Source organism: Hypanus sabinus, chromosome 12 (assembly GCF_030144855.1).
Source record: "Hypanus sabinus isolate sHypSab1 chromosome 12, sHypSab1.hap1, whole genome shotgun sequence".
In the NCBI taxonomy this organism is placed as follows: domain Eukaryota; kingdom Metazoa; phylum Chordata; class Chondrichthyes; order Myliobatiformes; family Dasyatidae; genus Hypanus; species Hypanus sabinus.
The window spans coordinates 39,238,923-39,259,273 of NC_082717.1; the positions used below are offsets into that span (position 1 = coordinate 39,238,923).

Below are 20,351 nucleotides of genomic sequence, written 5' to 3' on the forward strand. Positions count from 1 at the left end.
TCATACTTTTCATGCAACTGAACTAAATTTTCAAATTGGAAACAATTCAGCCTTGTCAGAGAACAAATGAAAATGGATAACTTGTCAATATTTAAGATTATTCCATATTTCACTTACTTTTGCAAATCGAACTGCAAATAGCTTCTTGTACTTCAGATCCATCAGAAGACTGCTCATAAATAACTGGTGATAAATATTTCGTGCTCCTGTTGAATAAAATTAATTAATTATTAAGGAACAAGCATCCAGAAGAAAAGGTGAAACAGAATAAAAGCAGGGAAATGTCTTCACCCAAAATAGCAGACACATGATTACAACTCCTTTGACCAAAGTTACTCTGATGTAACTTCAAAGAACTCAAAGTACATTATCAAAGTATGTATGTATGCAGCACACAATCCTGAGACAGCTACAAAACAAGGAAAATCATGAAACCCAAAGAAAAATAGTATCAACCTCACTCACCCACATGCAAATGGCAAAACATCAATCCTTCCCTCACCCAAAAAAAATCTTGCAAACATCAACCCCCACCCACTGAAAAAACAAATTGCACAAATGGCAACAAGAAAGAATGAGCAAAAACACAGAAAATAAAATATAAAATCGAAAGAGTACATATTCAGTTCAGCCCGGTGTTCATTATCTGCAGGTAGCCCTGATTCAAAGTCAGTCAAAACAGCAACAGAAAAAAGAGCAACAGGAACTACAAGCCAATCTACAAACTGCAGACCAGAACTTGGGTACCATCCTCTGACAGCACTGAGTGAGATAGAAACCATTTGAAAGCAGGTGTCTGCCCCCGAGAGCAGCTAGCGAGATGGGGAGAGAGACAGAATGACAGAAGCCAGTGATAGACTGGTAATGGCGCTGAACACTCGCTCGCCTTCTGCTCTCGCCTCGATGTTTTCAATCTTCCATGACACTTTATAATCGGTGAGATCTAATGTCGATCATGGGCTAGCGCACTGTCTCCAAGCTTCTTGGCCTCAAAGCCACTCGCCTCTCAGAACCTTCTTGGATTCAGCAAAGCACCAGATTGCTCAAGTCAGCCCGAAAACACACCATCAAACTGTAGATCATAGGCTCCAACAGTACTAGACCCAAATTTAAAAGAAAAAGGGGGACGGCCATTTTGCAGCGCATGGAGTAAGGCGCGTTTTATAGCTGCTCCACTTTTCTTTATATTTTACATCCCACTGACAGATTCCTTTTAAGTTTGATGATTTATTACTTCTGCTGAAGGATTTACGATTTAATTACGATGGCCGGAAGTCGATCTGGTATCGAATTGAGAAGCTGCAAGACTTTTCCTGAAACGGAGCAATTTGAACAAAATCGGAGGAACCTGTTACTTTAGCAGGAATATTTTCTCCAATACAAGATATGAAGTTTGAATTTGGATCCCTCAATAATTGATAAGCTGACGGATACCAAAGGGAAGCTTGAAAAATCTATCTTTAATGTCCAAGAAACTCTGAAGAATTTGGGCTTACAATTTCAGACACTTAAGCAGTCTACAAATCAAATTGAGAACGAACATGAACAATTCAGGCAAACTATTAAACAACAAGGAGTGAAGATGTCTTCGATGGAAAAGAAAATTAATGAAATTACCTCGGAATTATCTAAAACAAAGAAAAAAAGGATTGATTTAGACAGTAGAGCATGTCAGAGGAATTTGTGTATACTAGGATTGCCTGAAAATACTGAAGCTGGCGATCTGTTAAAGTTCTTCTCAGACATGTTGTATGCACTTTTCAGTGAGACCCTGGAAGCTAGCCCTTTACTCGATAGAGTCCATAGAATTCCAAGATTTCGGCGTTCATCTGAATTGCATCCTCGGCCAATCGTACTTTGTTTGCATTATTATACAACCAAAGGAGCCATACTTTGAGAGGCCAGAAGAAAGCGAAAGATAATCTTCAAATCAACAGAGATTCGTAGTGTCGAAGATTTTCCTCCTGAGATTTTTGCCGAAAGAAGGAAATACCGAGAAGTCATGAGCGAGATGTATAAACTAAGTTTACATCCATCTCTTCGGCATCCAGCACAGCTGATAATATTTCCTGAAGGGTCTCAGTCACAGAGAATCTACTCCCCCCCCCCCCCCAGGAGGGATGGAAGTACATTAAAAATCTTAAAGTTAAGCCGATTGCTGAATAGGCAATTCTGATGTATGAGACGTTTATAGATGCCCTGAGTAAAGTTTATTCTATGCTTTTTGAATCTCTGGTATGGGATGTGGCTAATTAAATTTTTTTACTCATTAATAATTAGTATATACTGATAATTGTTTTGTAGGGAACTCTTACAGTATTATACTATAGGGATCCGTATAGGACCTGCTGTGAACTACTCTTTTTATTTTTTTGTTTGTTTCAACATTAATATAGTTTTAGGTTTTGTGTGTGTGTGTGTGTGTGTGTGCGTGCGTGTACGTGCACACACAAACTTATTTTTTTTCTTTTTGAAAGAAAGAATTTCAGTTGTAATATTATTTGCTTGGATTTACTTTTCTTTGAATAGGTGATTAACATACTTCAGATGAATTTAGGATGGCCGTCGCCAGTTATGTATTTATTACTGTTAGACATAACATTGCAGTATTTGAAATTTGTTTGTCCCTTTTATTATGGCTAAATTGGAAGGGATTAATATTTTAATTTTAATATACGTAGCTGCAAAATGGGAGGATAGGGTCAAGGGTCACTAGGTTAGCATGCGACCGACCTATTTGCGGCTGTTTTTCTGGTTTTGTTGGGGGGGGAGGGGTGCTATTAGAATAGATTTTCTTTCTCAATTGGGCGGTTCTTTTGACGAACATTTTTTCTCGCAGATACGTCATTCCTTCTAGTCATATCCGTACCTTTTGGATTAATCTGTGCTTGTGCAATAGTTTTCTTTATAAAATATTAAATTTAAAACATGGATGTTAATAAAATTAATATAATCTCTTGGAATCTGAATGGCGTGAATCATCCTATAAAGCATAAAAAGATTTTTAAGAAATTAAAAATACTTAATGCAGATATTATTTTTGCACAAGAAAATCATATAGGGAGACAGGATGAGGACCGTTTTTTCAAATTTTGGAAAGGGCCTTTATTCTTTATCGACAAATAAAGTTAGAGGGGTATCTATTTTTGTTAACTCCAAAATGCCTTTTGTACATTTTAAGACTATTACTGATTCGATTGGAAGATATTTAATTGTTACTGGTTTATTATGCGATCAGAAGGTAGCTTTGGTGTGTGGATATACGCACCTAATGTAGATAGTCCTGAATTTTTTAAGAAGATTTTTTTCTGAGCTACCGAATTTGTATTAGTATAAATTGATCATGGGCAGCGACTTTAATTGTTGTCTGAAGCCGGCGAATGACAGGTCATCAACCAATCCGTCACTTCCTAATAAAGCCGCGGCTTGTATTAATTATTTTCAACTAGAATATGGCCTGGTCGATATCTGGAGATATCAACACCTAATGACAAAGATTTTTCTTTTTTTTCACAAGTTCATCATAAATACTCTAGAATTTATTACTTTTTTCCTAGTCACATGTTTGTTACACTCCGTTATTGAGTGTGCATATGACATCATTGCATTGTCGGATCACGCGCCTTTGAAATTAACCCTGAAGCTTTCTGATAGCTTTTTGAAAATTTCACAGTGGAGATTGAATCCTGTATTGTTACGGGATCCAGCTTTTGTTAGTTTTATTAAGGAACAAATTTCCATATTTTTTGAATTTAATACAACTGAAGGAATGTCAAACTTGGTTATATGGGACATGATGAAATCTTTTCTTAGGGGACAGATAATTTCATACTCATCAGCTTTAAGAAAGAAAACTAAAGCGTAACAGTCAGTGCTTACTAATAAAATTAGAGAGATAGATAAAGCGTATTCAGTAAAATCTACTGGAGACCTACATAAAGAAAGGGTAGAACTTCAATCACAACAGGATTTGCTTCTGACCTTTCCCATCGAACAGCAAATTCTTAAATCTAAAATTCTATTTTATATACATGGAGATAAGTCAGGTAAACTTTTGGCTGTTCAGTTAAAGGCTGGTATGGTTAGAAGACAGATTTTTAAAATTCGTAGACCAGACAGAACTGAAACCTTAGATCCTTATGAAATTAATAAGATATTTATGGATTTCTACTCTAATCTTTATAAATCTAAATTCTCTGACAATACTATTATTATGAATAGATATTTGCAAAAATTAAATATACCCAAAATTTCGACATAGATGCACCTATTAAACAAGACGAGATAGCTAAAGCTATATCCTCTATGCAATTAGGGAAAGCTCCAGGACCAGATGATGGTTATACAGTGGAATTTTACAAGGCTTTCCATGAAATGCTTATACCACATCTTCATCAAAATCTTACAGATTCTATACCCTCTAGGAAACTTCCGAAAACTTTTTAATGAGGCATTAATTTCATTGATTCCTAAAAAAGGAAAAGATTTATCAGAATGTGCATCCTATAGACCTATCTCTTTACTGAATGTAGATTTTTAAATTCTCTCTAAGATTTTACCCAATAGACTTGAGAATTTTTTGCCTACTGTTATCTCAAATGATCAAACAGGATTTATTAAAAACAGGTACTCACATTTTAATATTTGAAGACTGTTAAATATAATTTATTCCCCCTCAGTTAAAGAATCTGAATGTATTTTGTCTCTAGATGCAGAGAAAGCTTTTGATAGGGTGGAGTGACCTTATCTGTTTCAGGCTTTGAAGAGGTTTAATTTCGGTCTGGGATTTATTTCCTGGATTAAACTTATTTATCAAGCCCCAGTGGCTGCAATTATAACTAATAATCAAAAGTCACCTTATTTTAGATTATATAGAGGAACTCGTCAGGGTTGCCCTCTCAGTCTTTTATTATTTAATTTGGTTTTAGAACCACTTGCTATCACTCTTAGGGATTCTAATTCTGTGCAGGGTATTAAGAGAGGGGATAAATTACATAAGGTTTCGTTATATGCGGATGATTTATTAGTTTACATTTCAGACCCTAGGAAATCTATCCCTTTTATGTTATCTATATTTACGGAATTTAGTATTTTCTCTGGATATAAACTCAACTTACATAAAAGTGAACTATTTCCTATTAATAATTATTATGTTCAAATACCTTTAAATATTGCTAAAAACTATTTTACCTTGGTATTAAAATTACTAAAAATTTTAAAGACCTATGTAAGTATAACTTTTCCCCTCTAATTGAATGTACTCAACAAGCGCTTTCTAAATGGTCGCCTATGTCGATGTCATTAATTGATCGAATAAATGCTATAAAAATGGTTATTTTACCAAATTTTTAATATATATTTCAAGCAGTCCCATCTTTTGTTCTGAAAATATTCTTCGATAAAATAGATTCTATGATCTTGTCTCACATTTGGAATAATAAAAGCTCCAGAGTGAATCAATTTTTATTGCAAAAATCAAAAAAAGATGTTGGACCAGTGCTACCAAACTTTAGATTTTATTATTAGGCAATTAATATCCATTTTATCAGCTTTTGGATTCATGGTATAGATAACCAGGATTGCTCTTCATGGTTACATTTGGAGGAGAATTTGGTAAGGAGGTTTTCTTTAGCTTCTTTACTAGGAGCTCCTCTTCCTTTTTCGTTCTTCAGGATAAGTACACAAGGTCTTAGTCCTATTGTTAAACATACTTCAAAAATTTGGTTTCAGTTTCGTAGATATTTTGAATTAAATAACTTTGTACTCTCTAGTAATATCTATTCTAACTTTTTCTTTAAAACATTAACTCTGGATAAGGCTTTTTAATATGGAAAACTAGGGGAATAAAAACTTTTTAAGATTTGTTTTCAGAGGATTGTTTAATGTCTTTTTCGCAGTTAATGGATAAATATGATATATCCAGTACACATTTTTTTTTAGATATTTACAAGTTAGGAATTTTTTACGTGATTTTTTACCTAACTATCCATTGGCTTATTCACCAAATTTGGTTTATGCTATTTTTCAGCTTAAACCATTTCAAAAACGTTTAATAGCTATTATATATAAACAGTTAATAACTGCATGTATGACGCATAATGATAAGGTTAAACCTACTTGGGAAATAGAACTTCAACATTTACTTTCAGATGATCAATGGAGTAAAATTTATTATCTAGTTAATAATTCATCTATCTGTGCACGTCACTCCCTAATTCAGTCTAAGGTAGTACACAGGGTCCATATGTCCAAAGATAAATGAGCACATATTTTTTCTAATATAAGCCCCACCTGTGACAGATGCAACGCTGAGGTGGCTACTCTAAAGTAAAAATATGTCCTGTGTAAAGTTAAAGAATTTTTGGAGGGATGTGTTTAGAATATGATAATATGATAAAGTTATAGGTGTGGATTTACAACCCAATTCACTTATGGCAATCTTTGGGATTATTCCAGAGGAAACGGGAAGAGTTTCTCCTTCCGCTCAACATGTGATAGCCTTTTCAACTTTACTGGCTAGGAGAGCTATCTTGTTATACTGAAAAGATTCTAATCCACCTACTGTTTTTAACTGGCTCTCCTCCATTATGTCCTGTTTAAGCTTGGAGAAAATTAGAAGCCGGACGACTGACACATCTTTTAACTTTGAGCAAGTCTGGTGACCCGTTATTCAATATTTTCGTATGAGTTAATATTTTTCTCTCCTTTAAAAAAAATTTTTTTTAAGGAAAAATTTTCCTTATCCACAAAGGTTCCGAGATGACTGGAAGGATGTTTCCTTTCTTCCTTTTTTCTAATTTCAACCTCAAATGGAGTGCCCAATCTTTCTTTTTTCTTGTTTTAGGTTAGTTTAGCAGCATTTTCTTTCTATTAATAAAATTTCTAATTTTTTTTTCGTTACGATTTGTCAAAAGGAGTTGTGGTTTCTTGTTTATATACAAAAGGAAAAAAAAGGAAAAAAAAGAGAAAAAAAGAAAAAGGGAGTTAAAAAAAACAGTTTTGTGGACCATCTGGAAAATGTCACCGTGGCAGCGTTGTTTGCTGGTGTCATCCCCTTATACCAACACTGAGAATTAATTAGATCCATTCACCCTTTTCATACCTCCTACAGATAAAAATAGAATCAATGGGTACGGTCTTTCATTGCTTCTATTATGGTTCTTGGATGTATTGAGTATGCCCACAAGAAAACAGGATTGCAAATGGTGACATATATACTTGATTATGACTTTACTTAGAACTTTGAAAATACATTCATTCTTTTCATATCTTCTACAGATAAAGTTCAGTGAGAAGTCTGTCTTTGCTGGGCTAAGCTTCTAAGAGTATAATTCTTACTGTACTTCAACCTTCAGCTATATGTAAAGAATAAAACTTGTCATGTAATGTTTGCAAATAACAGCAGAGGATTCACTGACTAGAAAAATCTCGTCTTTCATTCATGTACACACATTTTTAATTAGAATCATTTGATCTTGGTTCAGTAGATGAACATCAGAATTTTGAATCATGTCCACAGTCTGAATTGGTCAACAAGATTTCTTTTGAGGATTCAGACTGGTCAAATTAATTCAAAGTGGGAATTAAGTGCAGAACTTGCTGGATTTGTGGCTTACATATCCCACAAATAAACAATTATCTAATTTAAGTACAAAAATATCTTTGAGGTCGTGGAATTTGTATACAATAAAAGCTGAGAATATCATTGCTTTGAGAAATTTACAGTTGTATATCTACTGTGAAATATTTGGAAAGGATTTTTATAAAAGGTATTGTCATCTATACTGTAATCAATCACAGTAAATCTTAGTACCAATCTTAGTAAATTAAAATACAGGATATTAATGGTGATCCAGTTGACTACGTAGCTGTGCACTAATTGGCATAAGCACATCAGGAAAAGTAACTATGTGATTTTAATACTTTTGTGTGAAGTAGGAATTACTACTTTGATATATTAGCAAGAGTATTGGGAAAGGGAACAGCAATATTACCAGATAGTTGCACCTAAACTTAGGACGGAATCCAGATTCCGAGAAAAATAACAAAATGACTATCACAAAGTCATTGAACTTACAAACAAGGAAGTAGAATGAACAGACACGTCTAGAAAAGGGCAAAGTTCAGAAAACATAAAGCAATAAAGATAATTTTAATATTCACAGGACAAAAAAATACCTTATAAAATAGACAATAATAGAATTCTAATAATGTGATGAAAAGGGAGGAAATATTACAACTGGATATTTACCAATTTACAGGCAAAAGATGAACAAAATCCTTTTGTCAAAGGTAACAGAATATTGGGCAGATGGATAAGACCACCCACATATCACTTTCCTAGACCAATGCCCATAATATAAGACAATTTATAAGAGTAATTCATTATTTTTAAAAATTCAGCTTAAAAGCCATAACAGCATAAAAGACCCCTACCTTTATAGTGGACATCACCGGGAACAAAATATTCAAATCTAGAATACCTTTATGAAGGACCAGGAACTGAGAAAAGGGAATCAAAATATTTACAATGGGTATATTCACTGCAGTTGAAAGAAAGGATTTGAGGAGAGTGTCATCAGGCAATGAATACAACAAGATGTGGAGGAACAACAGATTCCAAGCTCATAGGGCAGACAGAAGTGATTCTAAATATTATTTTTAAGAAGAATGGAGGTAATGGAAAAAAGGTAAAATAAAAGCTGCAATGGGAGCTTTTGCTTTCAGAACCAAATCAGCTAGAATGGTATAGGCAATGAATTTCCAAAAAAGTACTCAGCAAAATATTTCAGAACCTCTATGAGACCACACATCAGATTTATTTAATAATGAACAAAGATTCATTAATGTCACAGAAAGGGTATATCCTGAAAACTAGGATCTTCCCCTTGGCACATTGCAATCTTTGCTACTCAATTTTGAATGTAACAATGTTAGGTAGCTTGTTTTCTGTCTGTTATGTTCTGCAGTTAGTTATCTATCTGCAATATTAGCTTCATTTGCCTCACTCCTAATAGTGCTTGAGCTGCTGGACAATTCTCACAGCTCTGACCTGCATTTCCCAACTTCTACATGCTCCTATGTTTTCTGTACAACTGCTCTCCTTAATTTATTAACCCAATGGCTTTATCAACAGCTTATCACCATAGTAATCTTAGCCTAAAATGTCTCCTATGTCCCATCAGATGCTCCTCAATCCTCTCTGCTGCATAAAACTAATTAGAAAACAGAGAAATAAAGTTAACTGTTTTTTGTTTCTGCAAATTCTGCTTGACCTGGTGGGCATATACAGCAACACATATTAATTCAGGTTTTTCAGTAACTCGCATTACATTGAAAAGCATCTGATAAGAATTTCAGGAATGGAGCATCATATGATTAAGGAATAAACCAGTTTGCCATTCAAGAAGTCATGGTCATCTTACTCAGAACCATCTTCCTGGACAAACCCCATATTTCTTGATTCAGCATTGGAAAAAAATTGTTAATGACGTAAGTGGTATTACCTTTCCATAGTTTTGAGTCACACAGCATCAATTTATCAATGAGAGAAGAGTGATCATCGTCTGGTCTTTGCTGTAGTCCTACTTGGCACAATATTCGCCTTAATCCACCTTCATTAGACAGTAATATTTTTTTAAATAAGTGAACCATTTCTATAAAGAAGCCACTGTGCTATCTATTGTGATAGAGATCAATACATATTAATCAACATTCACTGAAAGTATTTCCCCTTCTGAATATTTTTGCCATTCAAGTTTAATGCATAAATTCAAACTAATGAATTTAAATAAAAAAAAAGTTACATACAAAACTAAATTTCTTGATAGCTTGGATAAAACAAATGAACAATTGATTAAGTTTACAGTGGTCTTCTGAGAGCTTTCATGAACAAAGGAAAAAATACTAAAGCATACACAATTCATCATTTCTACACATTATCCAAAATATTAACTTGGTGGGATAGGCATACCCTCTTAATAAATTTTTTTAAATATGTATTGTCCATCTAGAATTTTAAAAGCTCCCCTTATCCGACAGAATAAGGACAACCATAGAACTACAGAACACTACGGCACAGAAACAGGCCTTTTGGCCCTTCTTAGCTGTGCCAAACCATTTGTCTGCCTAGTCCCACTGGCCTGTACCTAGACCATATCCCTCTCATCCAGGTACCTGTACAAGTTTTTCTTAAATGTTAAAGTGAGCCTGCATTCACAACTGGCAGCTCATTCCACACTCCCACCACTCTCTGTGTGAAGAAGCCCCCACTAATGTTCCCTTTAAACTTTTCCCCCTTCACCCTTAACCCATGACCTCTGGGTTTTTTTTCTCCCCTATCCTCAGTGAAAAAAGCCTGCTTGCATTCACTCTATCTATACCCATCATAATTTTATATACCACTATTATATCTCCCTTCATTTTTCTACGCTCCAGGGAATAGAGTCCTAACCTATTCAACTTTTCTTTGTAACTCAGTTTCTCAAGACCCGGCAACATCCTTGTAAACCTTCTCTGCACTCTTTCAACCTTATTAATACCCTTCCTATAATTAGGTGACCAAAACTGCTTCACTAATGACTTATACAACCTCACCGTAACATTCCAACTCTTATACTCAATACTTTGAGTTATAAAGGCCAATGTGCCAAAAGCTCTCTTTACAACCCTATCTGCCTGTGATGCCACTTTTAGGGAAAAATTGTATCTGTATTCCCAGATACCTCTGTTCTACTCATTCTTCAATGTCCTACCATTTACCTTGTATGTTCTACCTTGGTTTGTCCTTCCAAAGTGCAATACCTCACACTTGTCTGCATTAAACTCCATCTGCCATTTGTCAGCCCATTTTTCCAGCTGGTCCAAATTCCTCTGCAAGCTTTGAAAACCTTCCTCACTGTCCACTACACCTCCAATCTTTGTATCATCAGCAAATTTGCTGATCCAATTTACCACATAATCATCCAGATCATTGATATAGATGACAAATAACAATGGACCCAGCACTGATCCCTGTGCAACACCACTAGTCACAAGCCTCCACTCAGAGAAGCAATCCTCCACTACAACTCTCTGACTTCTCCTATTCAGTCAATGTCTCATCCAGTTTACTACCTCACCATGTATACCTAGTGAGTGAATCTTCCTAAGTAACTTCCCATGCAGGACCTTGTCAAAGGCCTTACTGAAGTCCATGCAGACAACATCCACTGCCTTCCCTTCATCCACTTTCCTGGTAACCTCTTCGAAAAACTCTAATAGATTTGTTAAACATGGCCTATCATGCACAAAGCCATACAACATACACAAAATGCTGGTGGAACACAGCAGGCCAGGCAGCATCTATAAGGAGAAGCACTGTCGATGTTTCAGGCTGAGACTCTTCGTCAGGACTAATGGAAAGGAAAGATAGTAAGAGATTTGAAAGTACTGGGGGAGGGGGAAATGCAAAATGATAGAAGACTGGGAGGGGGTGGGATGAAGCTAAGAGCTGGAAAGGTGATTGACGAAAGTGATACAGAGCTGGAGAAGGGAAAGGAACATGGGACGGGAGGCCTCAGGAGAAAAAAAGGGAGGGGGGAAGCACCAGAGGGAGATGGAGAACAGGCAAACAACTAAATATGTCAGGGATGGGGTAAGAAGGGGAGGAGGGGCATTAACGGATGTTAGAGAAGTCAATGGTCATGCCATTAGGTTGGAGGCTACCCAGCCAGTATATAAGGTGTTGTTCCTCCATCCTGAGTTTGGATTCATTTTGACAGTAGAGGAGGCTATGGATAGACATATCAGAATGGGAATGGGACGTAGAATTAAAATGTGTGGCCACTGGGAGATCCTGCTTTTCAGCGAAACGGTCTCCCAGTCTGCGTTGGGTCTCACCAATATATAAAAGGCCACACCGGGAGCACCGGACGCAGTATACCACACCAGCTGACTCACAGGTGAAGTGTCACCTCACCTGGAAGGACTGCCTGGGGCCCTGAATGGTGGTGAGGGAGGAAGTGTAAGGGCAGGTGTAGCACTTGTTCCGCTTACAAGGATAAGTGCCAGGAGGGATATCTGTGGGAAGGGTTAGGGGGTACGAGTGGACAAGGGAGTCGCGTAGGGAGCAATCCCTGCGGAAAACAGAAAGAGGGGGGGAGGGAAAGATGTGCTTGTGTGTGTTGTTTGAATTTCCAGCATCTGCAGATTTCCTCATGTTTGCTCTTTAAATGCACAAAGCCATGCTGACTCTCCCTAATAAGTCCCTTTCTATCCAAATACTTATAGATCCTATCTCTTAGTAGTCCTTCCAATAATTTACCTACTACCAACAAACTTACCGGCCTATAATTTCCCCAATTATTTTTAGAGCCTTTTTTAAAACAATGGAACAACATGAGCTATCCTTCAATCCTCCGGCATCTCACCCGTCGATACCAACATTTTAAATATATCTGCCTGGGCCCTTGCAATTTCAACACTAGTCTCCTTCAAGGTCCGCGGGAATACTCTGTCAGGTCCTGGGGATTTATCGACTCTGATTTGCCTCAAGACAGCAAGCACCTCCTCCTCTTTAATCTGTATTGGTTCCATGACCTCACTACTTGTTTGCCTTATTTCCAAAGACTCCTTGCCAGTTTCCTTAGTAAATACAGATGCAAAAAAACAATGTAAGATCTCCTCCATTTCTTTTGGTTCCATACATAGTCGACCACTCTGATCTTCAAGAGGACCAATTTTATCCCTTACTATCCTTTTGCTCTTAATATACCTGTACAAGTTCTTAGGATTATCCTTCACCTTGACTGCCAAAGCAACTTCATGTCTTCTTTTAGCCCTTCTGATTTCTTTCTTAAGTATTTTTTTGCAATTTTTATACTCCTCAAGCACCTTATTTGCTCCTTGTTGCCTATACCTGTCATACATCTCTCTCTTCTTCTTTATCAGATATCCAATACCCCTCGAAAACCAAGGTTCCTTATTCATATTCATTTTGCCTTTAATCCTGACAGCAACATACAAACTCTGCACTCTCAAAATTTCTCCTTTGAAGGCCTCCTACTTACCAATCACATCCAAGCCAGAGAACAACCTGTCCCAATCCACACTTTTTAGATCCTTCCTCATTTCTTCAAATTTGGCCGTTTTCCAGTTTAGTATCTCAACCCAACGACCAGATCTATCTTTATCCATGACCAAGTTGAAACTAATGGCATTATGATCACTAGACCCAAAGTGTTCCCCTACACACACTTCCGTCACTTGTCCTAACTCGTTTCCTAACCGATCTAATATTGCATCCTCTCTAGTTGGTACCTCTACATATTGATTTAGAAAACTTTTATGAACACATTTTACAAACTCTAACCCGTCTAGACCTTTAAAAGCATGGGAGTCACAATCAATATACAGAAAATTAAAATCCCCTACTATCACAACTTCATGTTTCCTGCAGTTGTCTGCTACCTCTCTGCAGATTTGCTCCTCCTATTCTCGCTGACTATTGTGTGGTCTATAATACAGCCCTATTAATGTGGTCATACCTTTCCTGTTTCTCAGCTCCACCCATATGGCCTCAGTAGACAAGCCCTCTAATCTGTCCTGCCTGAACACTGCTTAACATTCTCCCTAACTAGCAATGCCACCACCCCATCATTCATCCCTCTGCCTCTATCACATCTGAAACATTGGAACCATGGAACATTAAGCTGCCAGTCCTGCCCCTCCTGTAGCCAAGTTTCACTAATGGCTATAATGTCATAATTCCATGTGTCAATCCACACCCTCGGTTCGTCTGCCTTCCCCCACAATACTCCTTCCACACCTCAGAAATAGACAAACCTCAGAAGATTATTACCATCACACATAACCCTTCTATTTCTGACTCTGCATGAACTTTAACATCATTTATTTTAATCCCCTTCATCTTAAATTACAAACTTACCTTACCTTTAAGGTAATTTTATTTGTAATTCTTTCTCTGAACTAGTCAAGTTTTACTGGGACCATTGTTTACCTCCTTGCCAAAAGAGTGGCCCGGAGCCTGAATGAGCTAAGACAATGAGCATTATCCGGTTATTACACAACAGAAAAAAGATATAATTAATCCCAGCATTAGCTTTCTCAAATATCCAGCCATATTGATCTTTCGTCAGGAGACAGCTTTGAATAATTTGCAATGGATTTATAAAATAAACTAGTTGGATCTTATTTATGAATATGGTGCTTCACAACTAACATCCAAATAGTTGTAATTTCCATAACTAACATCTCGTGAATTTTAGTAGTAAATATCAAACCAAATCTAAGCATACTTCGTTTATGAACTGGAATATTTTTTAAACAGTCCACAAACATAAGAACAAGTCTTTCCTTCCATGTGAAAGAATTACAAATTTTGGTAACCACATTGTAGATGTAAAACTTTTAGCAAATTCTAGTGTTCAGAAGTTTCATGTGAGAATAAAGAAGAAATGTATTCCAGTGCCAAAAATTTGGTTATAATTCCTACCTGAGTAGCCAATCACCTGGCTCAGCCAAAGCAATAACTTTATGGCAAATGCCTGATGTGCAACAACAGATGAATGCATTACTTGCACCTTTAGTGGCTTGGTTTGTCGACTCGTATTCCTCTAAAGTAGATTAAACATTTGAAATATGTTAGTCAGAAGAATTTACATGTGATACTCCAATATATATGAATATTTTGGAAAGAGAAATATATTCTTACTCACCACTATTACTGTTTTAGCTTGCTCACAATATTGGAAATCACCATATCGAACCGATCTACGACCCTGAAAACACCAAAAAGATTCCAATTAATTGCGAAACTTTCACAACTGGAACTCTAAAAGAATCATTGAATAAACAAAGATTTTAACTTAGATTTTATTTTGGATCGATCAAGAAATTGAACTTCCAATAGACATTAAAACATGAGTGCCTTTCCAGAGTATTGGATTCTGTAGTACTATACCTGAAGATATAAATGTTGCACTGCTATATAATGTCAGAATGCGGCTTGTATTTTGTGGCATCCCATTTGATGAGCTGCAAACTTCAGTTAAAATATCAAGACAGTTGGACACAGAAAAAAGATAACATGTAGCTTGGACTTAGAAGTACTTTCTGTTGGTTTGGTATTTTAAAAGTCCATGATAAAAGTACATTTAGAGTAGGAAGTAAAAGGCGGATAAAATAAACTCCAGTGGAGTTCATCATTCCCTCTGAATAAGGTCCCATGAGTGAACACAAGACAGTCAACTAAACCAAATTAATCTGGAACTTTGGTAGCGTTGGATTGCACATTTGAGATTCTAAGATGTAATTTCCATTAATAAGTCAATACTTTTGAATTTATTTTCTCCTTAAATTGCACAGCAGTGCAAAAACTTTCTCATAAATCCAACGAGTTTGAAGATATTGGGGAAAACAAGGACCGGGTGAATTTAAAGGGAACAGCCACCAGTGAGCCATATCAAACTATCAGGACGTCAAGCAACGGGAGAATGGATTATTGCTGTTTTACTACATTTCAATGAGTTGCAGTCGTCATTTTAATTTATTCTGTCATCTATGGAAGCATTCCAGCTTTGGCACCAAAAGACTTAACAAATATTTATTTTGAATGTTCAGCTTTATTATTGAACTTCCTGCACCGAATTGCAGTTCAACATTTTTAACACTTTTCAATTGCAAATGCTAACATGCAGCTCAGAGATAACAAATAGCACCAAAACCTAAACTCACATCTCTATCCACAGTGGTGGCAAAACTGACAGCTTCCTTCTGTGTACAGTTCACAGCCTTCTGCAGGGTGTAAATCACTTGCTCGTAAGTATGGACTTCATCATTAAACAGCATGCAATAATAAGTATCTTCCTTTTCCCTAAAGAGAAAATAATATTTGTGTTTAAAGTTGTCTTTTGGCCTATTTGATGAAAATAAACAAGTATTTCAAAATTTACACAAAAAGCAAATTACTAAGCAAAAACAATTCTTCATAAGGAAAATACAGTGGATTCCAGTTAACTGGGACACATTGGGACCAGTCCATTTTGGCCCAATTAAGCAACTGCCCCAATTACACAAAGTTAATTAAAAAGGTATAAAAAGGACGTACTACTATTTGAGTAACAAATTATGTATTTAAATGAAATACAGAACAAATTAGAACATTAACAATATGACTACAGTACTATAAAGGGAGTATTAGTTTTTCATAGTTATTGATGGAGTATTTCATTCAGTGAACACTGATGTGTTCTTCTGATTCACTGTAAATTGTTACGAAGGTGAAGCAACTCTGAGGGGCTGAAGGGTACAAAGTCGCCCCCTCCTTTTTGAGAATCGCAAGATCGCTATTATTTCGGGTCTGAGACCCAGGAAATGAGAGAGAGACACCCAGAATACACAGGGTTTGGAATGTGTCCTGACATCAGCGGAACGGAACCACTGATAACTGCCATTGTCTCTTGGAGACGGAATTGTGTATTGAGTACTGTACTATTCATTGAAACCCCTCAGGGGACAACCAGTGGGCTAGTTGAGGGATTGCATCATCCCAACCTGATTGACATCTGAGACCCCGTGAGTAAGGATAAAAGAGGGATCTGGGGAACACCCCTTTAGACGCACCAGGAGAAATGCTAGAAATCCCTTGACAGCATTTTATAGCAAAAGCCGGTGGGGGCTCGTGTGCGTCCTCCCTTGCCTGGGTGGTGAGCTCACCACGGAAGAATGGCTTAGCTAAAGGAGAGGTCACACTTGAACGGCCATGACAACGAGACACCTGACGGATCGAAATCATAAAGGAAAGCCGGCAAGTTTTTCTCCTAAATCTCTCTCTCTCTCCAACAATTGCAACACAGCGGTCCCCAACGGCTGCAGCCTGTATGAACTGAATGAACTATATATTTCCATCGGACAATACATTATCCCCTAGACAACGATAGAGCTCATTTCTTATTGATTATTATTATACCTGCACTTTTAGATTTAGTATTGATGTATATTATCTGTATATTTGCATTGATATTATTTTTGTGTATTTTTACTAATAAATACTGTTAAAAATAGTATCATCAGACTTCAACTGACGTCTCTATCTTTGCTGGTAAGTAACCCAGTTACGGGGTTCGTAACAAAATGAACAGAATCAGTGCAGGCACCAAAGGTAACTTTTTTCAGCTAGCATCAAATCTTTTCGTAGCATCTTGGTAAGGGCCTGAAAATTTTTGAAAGTCAAAATAATAAACATCACAGCTCTTTGAAACAGTGTCCATTGGCCCAAATGGATAATATAACACAAGTACACACAATTGACACTATTTAAAACTTCGCTCTAAGCATGGTATAGTGTCTAACAGCCACTGACACTAGTCAGAAAATGTCCTGCAAGTCTCCTGTCCCAATTAAGCGGCATAGTGTCCCAAATAAACAAAAAAATCCAGGCTATTTTCTTGATTAGTTTTTGTTCTTTAAGAATTGTCCCAAATAAGCAGCTGCCCCGATTAACTGATGGCCTAATTAACCAGAATCATTTACAGATTTACTAATTTCTTCTATGTTCCAGCAATTTTTGAGAGGCTGTATGTAGTCTTTAAAGGGATTCTGAAATTCTTTGTAGTTGAAATGCCCAGTTTTAAGCCGCATATCCATGAACAAAAATACAGAGTAATCAAAAAGTGATTATTCCTGTGTCTTTTGTGGTAAGAATACAAGATTTCACATGGTGATTCATCTTGAAAACTTGTGCTGGGATTCAGTCAATCATTTGAAAAACATTTGAAACACCACTGTCATAAACCCACAGCTACTCTGAATGCATAAGCAATAACTAATCAGGCACCGAAGCAAATACACAATACGTTGATGATTACCTGAAGATTACTAAAGCTGTCAATGGTCCAGCTAAGTTCATAACTTCAGTAAACATCTAGAGTGAAATTAAGAAAGAAGGGCATGGAGAGTGTGGGCCACAAAGAAACTGAGTGAGTCACATTTTCAGCCCTCACTGATGAGCATTGAGGAAAGAAATAAACCAGCAGAGTTGCAACGCTGTTTTCAACTCAGCTAACTTGTGTTTGGTATGGTTTAGCAAACTGTTGGTAACAGAAAAGAAACCAGACACAGTAACTGATGTCACGAATTTTCTGAAGACGGCAAGATGAAAAAAAAGATGTGATGTTTACATTAGTTAGCCCACCAGCAGATTTCAATTACAACATGACGTCCAATAAAAACTGAAATTTAGTTTTAATCAACATTCAAATAGATGAATTGTAATTTGCTTCAGTCCAATTGTCTTACAAGGATAAATAACTAGTCAAGAGTAGAGGGTCTGGATGTTTGTTGCAGTTGGACAAACACCTTTCAGTCCTGTGACAACATGTGAACCAGCAGCACTGAAATACATAAAGGTTAGCTTATAATGGGTAAATTAGTCAAATAGTTCATTATTCTCATGTACACAATATCCTTACTAAACAATTAGCAGTCATCCATTACAGGTCACTACAACCATACACTGCAGTAGTATAACAAGAGAGTGCGAACCACAGTAAGATGCAAGGTCACAATGAGGTAAATTGGGAGATCAAGAATTTATCTTTTCATATGAGGAAAACATGTAATATTCCTGTGGCATCAGGATAGAATCTTCCTTGAGGTATGTGTTTTCAGGCTTTTTTATCTTCTGCCTGATTGGAGGGGAAAGAAGAAAGGATATCTAGGGTGGCTAGATTTTGTAATATACTGAGCTCTATCCACAACTTGCAGTCACCAGTAGTGTAGTGACCGTAATGCACTCAGAAAGGATGCTTTCCACGGTGTATTGCTAGAAACTGGTGAGGGTTAAAGTGAACAAAGCAAACAGCATTTTGAAGGATCCCATGCACCCCTCAAACAAACTCTTCTCCCTCCTGCCGTCTGTGAAAAGGCTCTCAATTTGGGCTCTCATGACCAGACTATGGAACAGTTTCTTCCCCAAGCTATCAGACTTCTTCATACCCAGAGCCTGGACTGACACCTTACTGCCCTATTGTCCTGGTTATTATTTATTGTAATGCCTGCACTGTTTTGTACACTTTATGCAGTCCTGGGTAGGTCTGTAGTCCAGTGTAGTTGTTTTTTACATGGTTCAGTCAAGTTTTTGTACTGTGTCATGCAACACCATGGTCCTGAAAAATGTTGTCTCATTTTTACTATGTACTGTACATAGCAGTTATGGTCAAAATGACAATAAAAGTGACTTGACGACTTGCTTCTCGCCTTCTAAGAAAGGAGAAGTGCTGTTGAGCTTCCTTGGCTGCATCAAACAAAATAGGGGAATACAGGCAAATAGATGAAAGAACTCTTAAGGTGGCACACAGAAAAGCAAAAATATAAAAAGCAGTAATTTTCAAACCAGCTTTTCACTGCAATTCTACATCAACTCATCTTAACGCATTTACATTTATTATTAATACTTACAGGGGTTCTAATCCAGAAGGTAGACTATCTTCCTCTACCCATGTTAGCATATCTACCGCATACTTGAATACAATTGCAAAAATATTATAGGCACGTCCAATCATGTCCTCAGATAAATGTGCCAGAGGATCCTAAGAACAGAAGAGTGAATTAAAGTTTAACTCAATCCAAATGCATTATCAAAGCACAAGAATTACAAGGCAAACAAAAATGTATTCTAACATGTTAAGAACTTTAACAGGGGATGAAAGAGTTGTTTTACAACTGTTTTTTGATTCCAAGAAAAGCTCTTCTATTTGTTACATAAGCTTGCAAGTGAAAACATAGAGACCAACAGATGCTGGATGGTTTTGGCGACAGATGGCAAAGTTAGGAGTCAGCACGGATGTACAGGATTTAAAGGTCAGGCCGCACCTCCATTCCGCACTCTAAGGCCAGTGACATGGAAGTGTGAATGTTGGGTTGACCCAGGTTGGTGGGTCATGGGATTGGATGTCTGTGTGTACAGGTGGTACATGGCCAGTGAGTCAGTGAGCTTGGAGTTAAAGGCCTGGAGTCCCATCATTGGCCTGTCTGGAAGAAGTGACCAAAGTTCAAAGGTTGATTGCAAGTCTGAAAGTCAATTCCTGACAGCCGAAGCCTGGTATCTGCAGACTGGAGGATCAGAGGACTATCACAGCACTGAAGGACTGGGTGTGTGTGTGTGCATGTGTGTAGTTTTGTTGCTTGTGTTCTGTCTTGTTCAGCCAAGCAGTGTGAGCACACTACATTGGCACCAGAATGTGCCAATACTTATGGGTAGTCCCAGCACATCCTTAGGTTATGTTGATTGTTACTTCTAATAACACATTTCACTGTAGATTTCAATGCTTAAATAAAATTGAATCTGAAAT

At 36.9% G+C, this 20,351-nt stretch overlaps 1 protein-coding gene across 5 annotated transcripts in view; it reads right to left on the bottom strand.

Moving 5' to 3' along the window:
• ubr2 (ubiquitin protein ligase E3 component n-recognin 2) overlaps positions 1–20,351 on the bottom strand; it is a 222,762-nt gene that overhangs the window by 143,550 nt on the left and 58,861 nt on the right. For all 5 annotated transcript variants that reach the window (XM_059985777.1, XM_059985778.1, XM_059985779.1 and 2 more), the window contains 6 exons: positions 19,459–19,589; positions 15,736–15,874; positions 14,718–14,780; positions 14,495–14,615; positions 9,507–9,614; positions 118–206 (listed from right to left, as the gene is read on the bottom strand). In XM_059985777.1, coding sequence (XP_059841760.1) covers positions 118–206; positions 9,507–9,614; positions 14,495–14,615; positions 14,718–14,780; positions 15,736–15,874; positions 19,459–19,589 — 651 coding nt within the window. The remainder of the gene's footprint in view (positions 1–117; positions 207–9,506; positions 9,615–14,494; positions 14,616–14,717; positions 14,781–15,735; positions 15,875–19,458; positions 19,590–20,351) is intronic.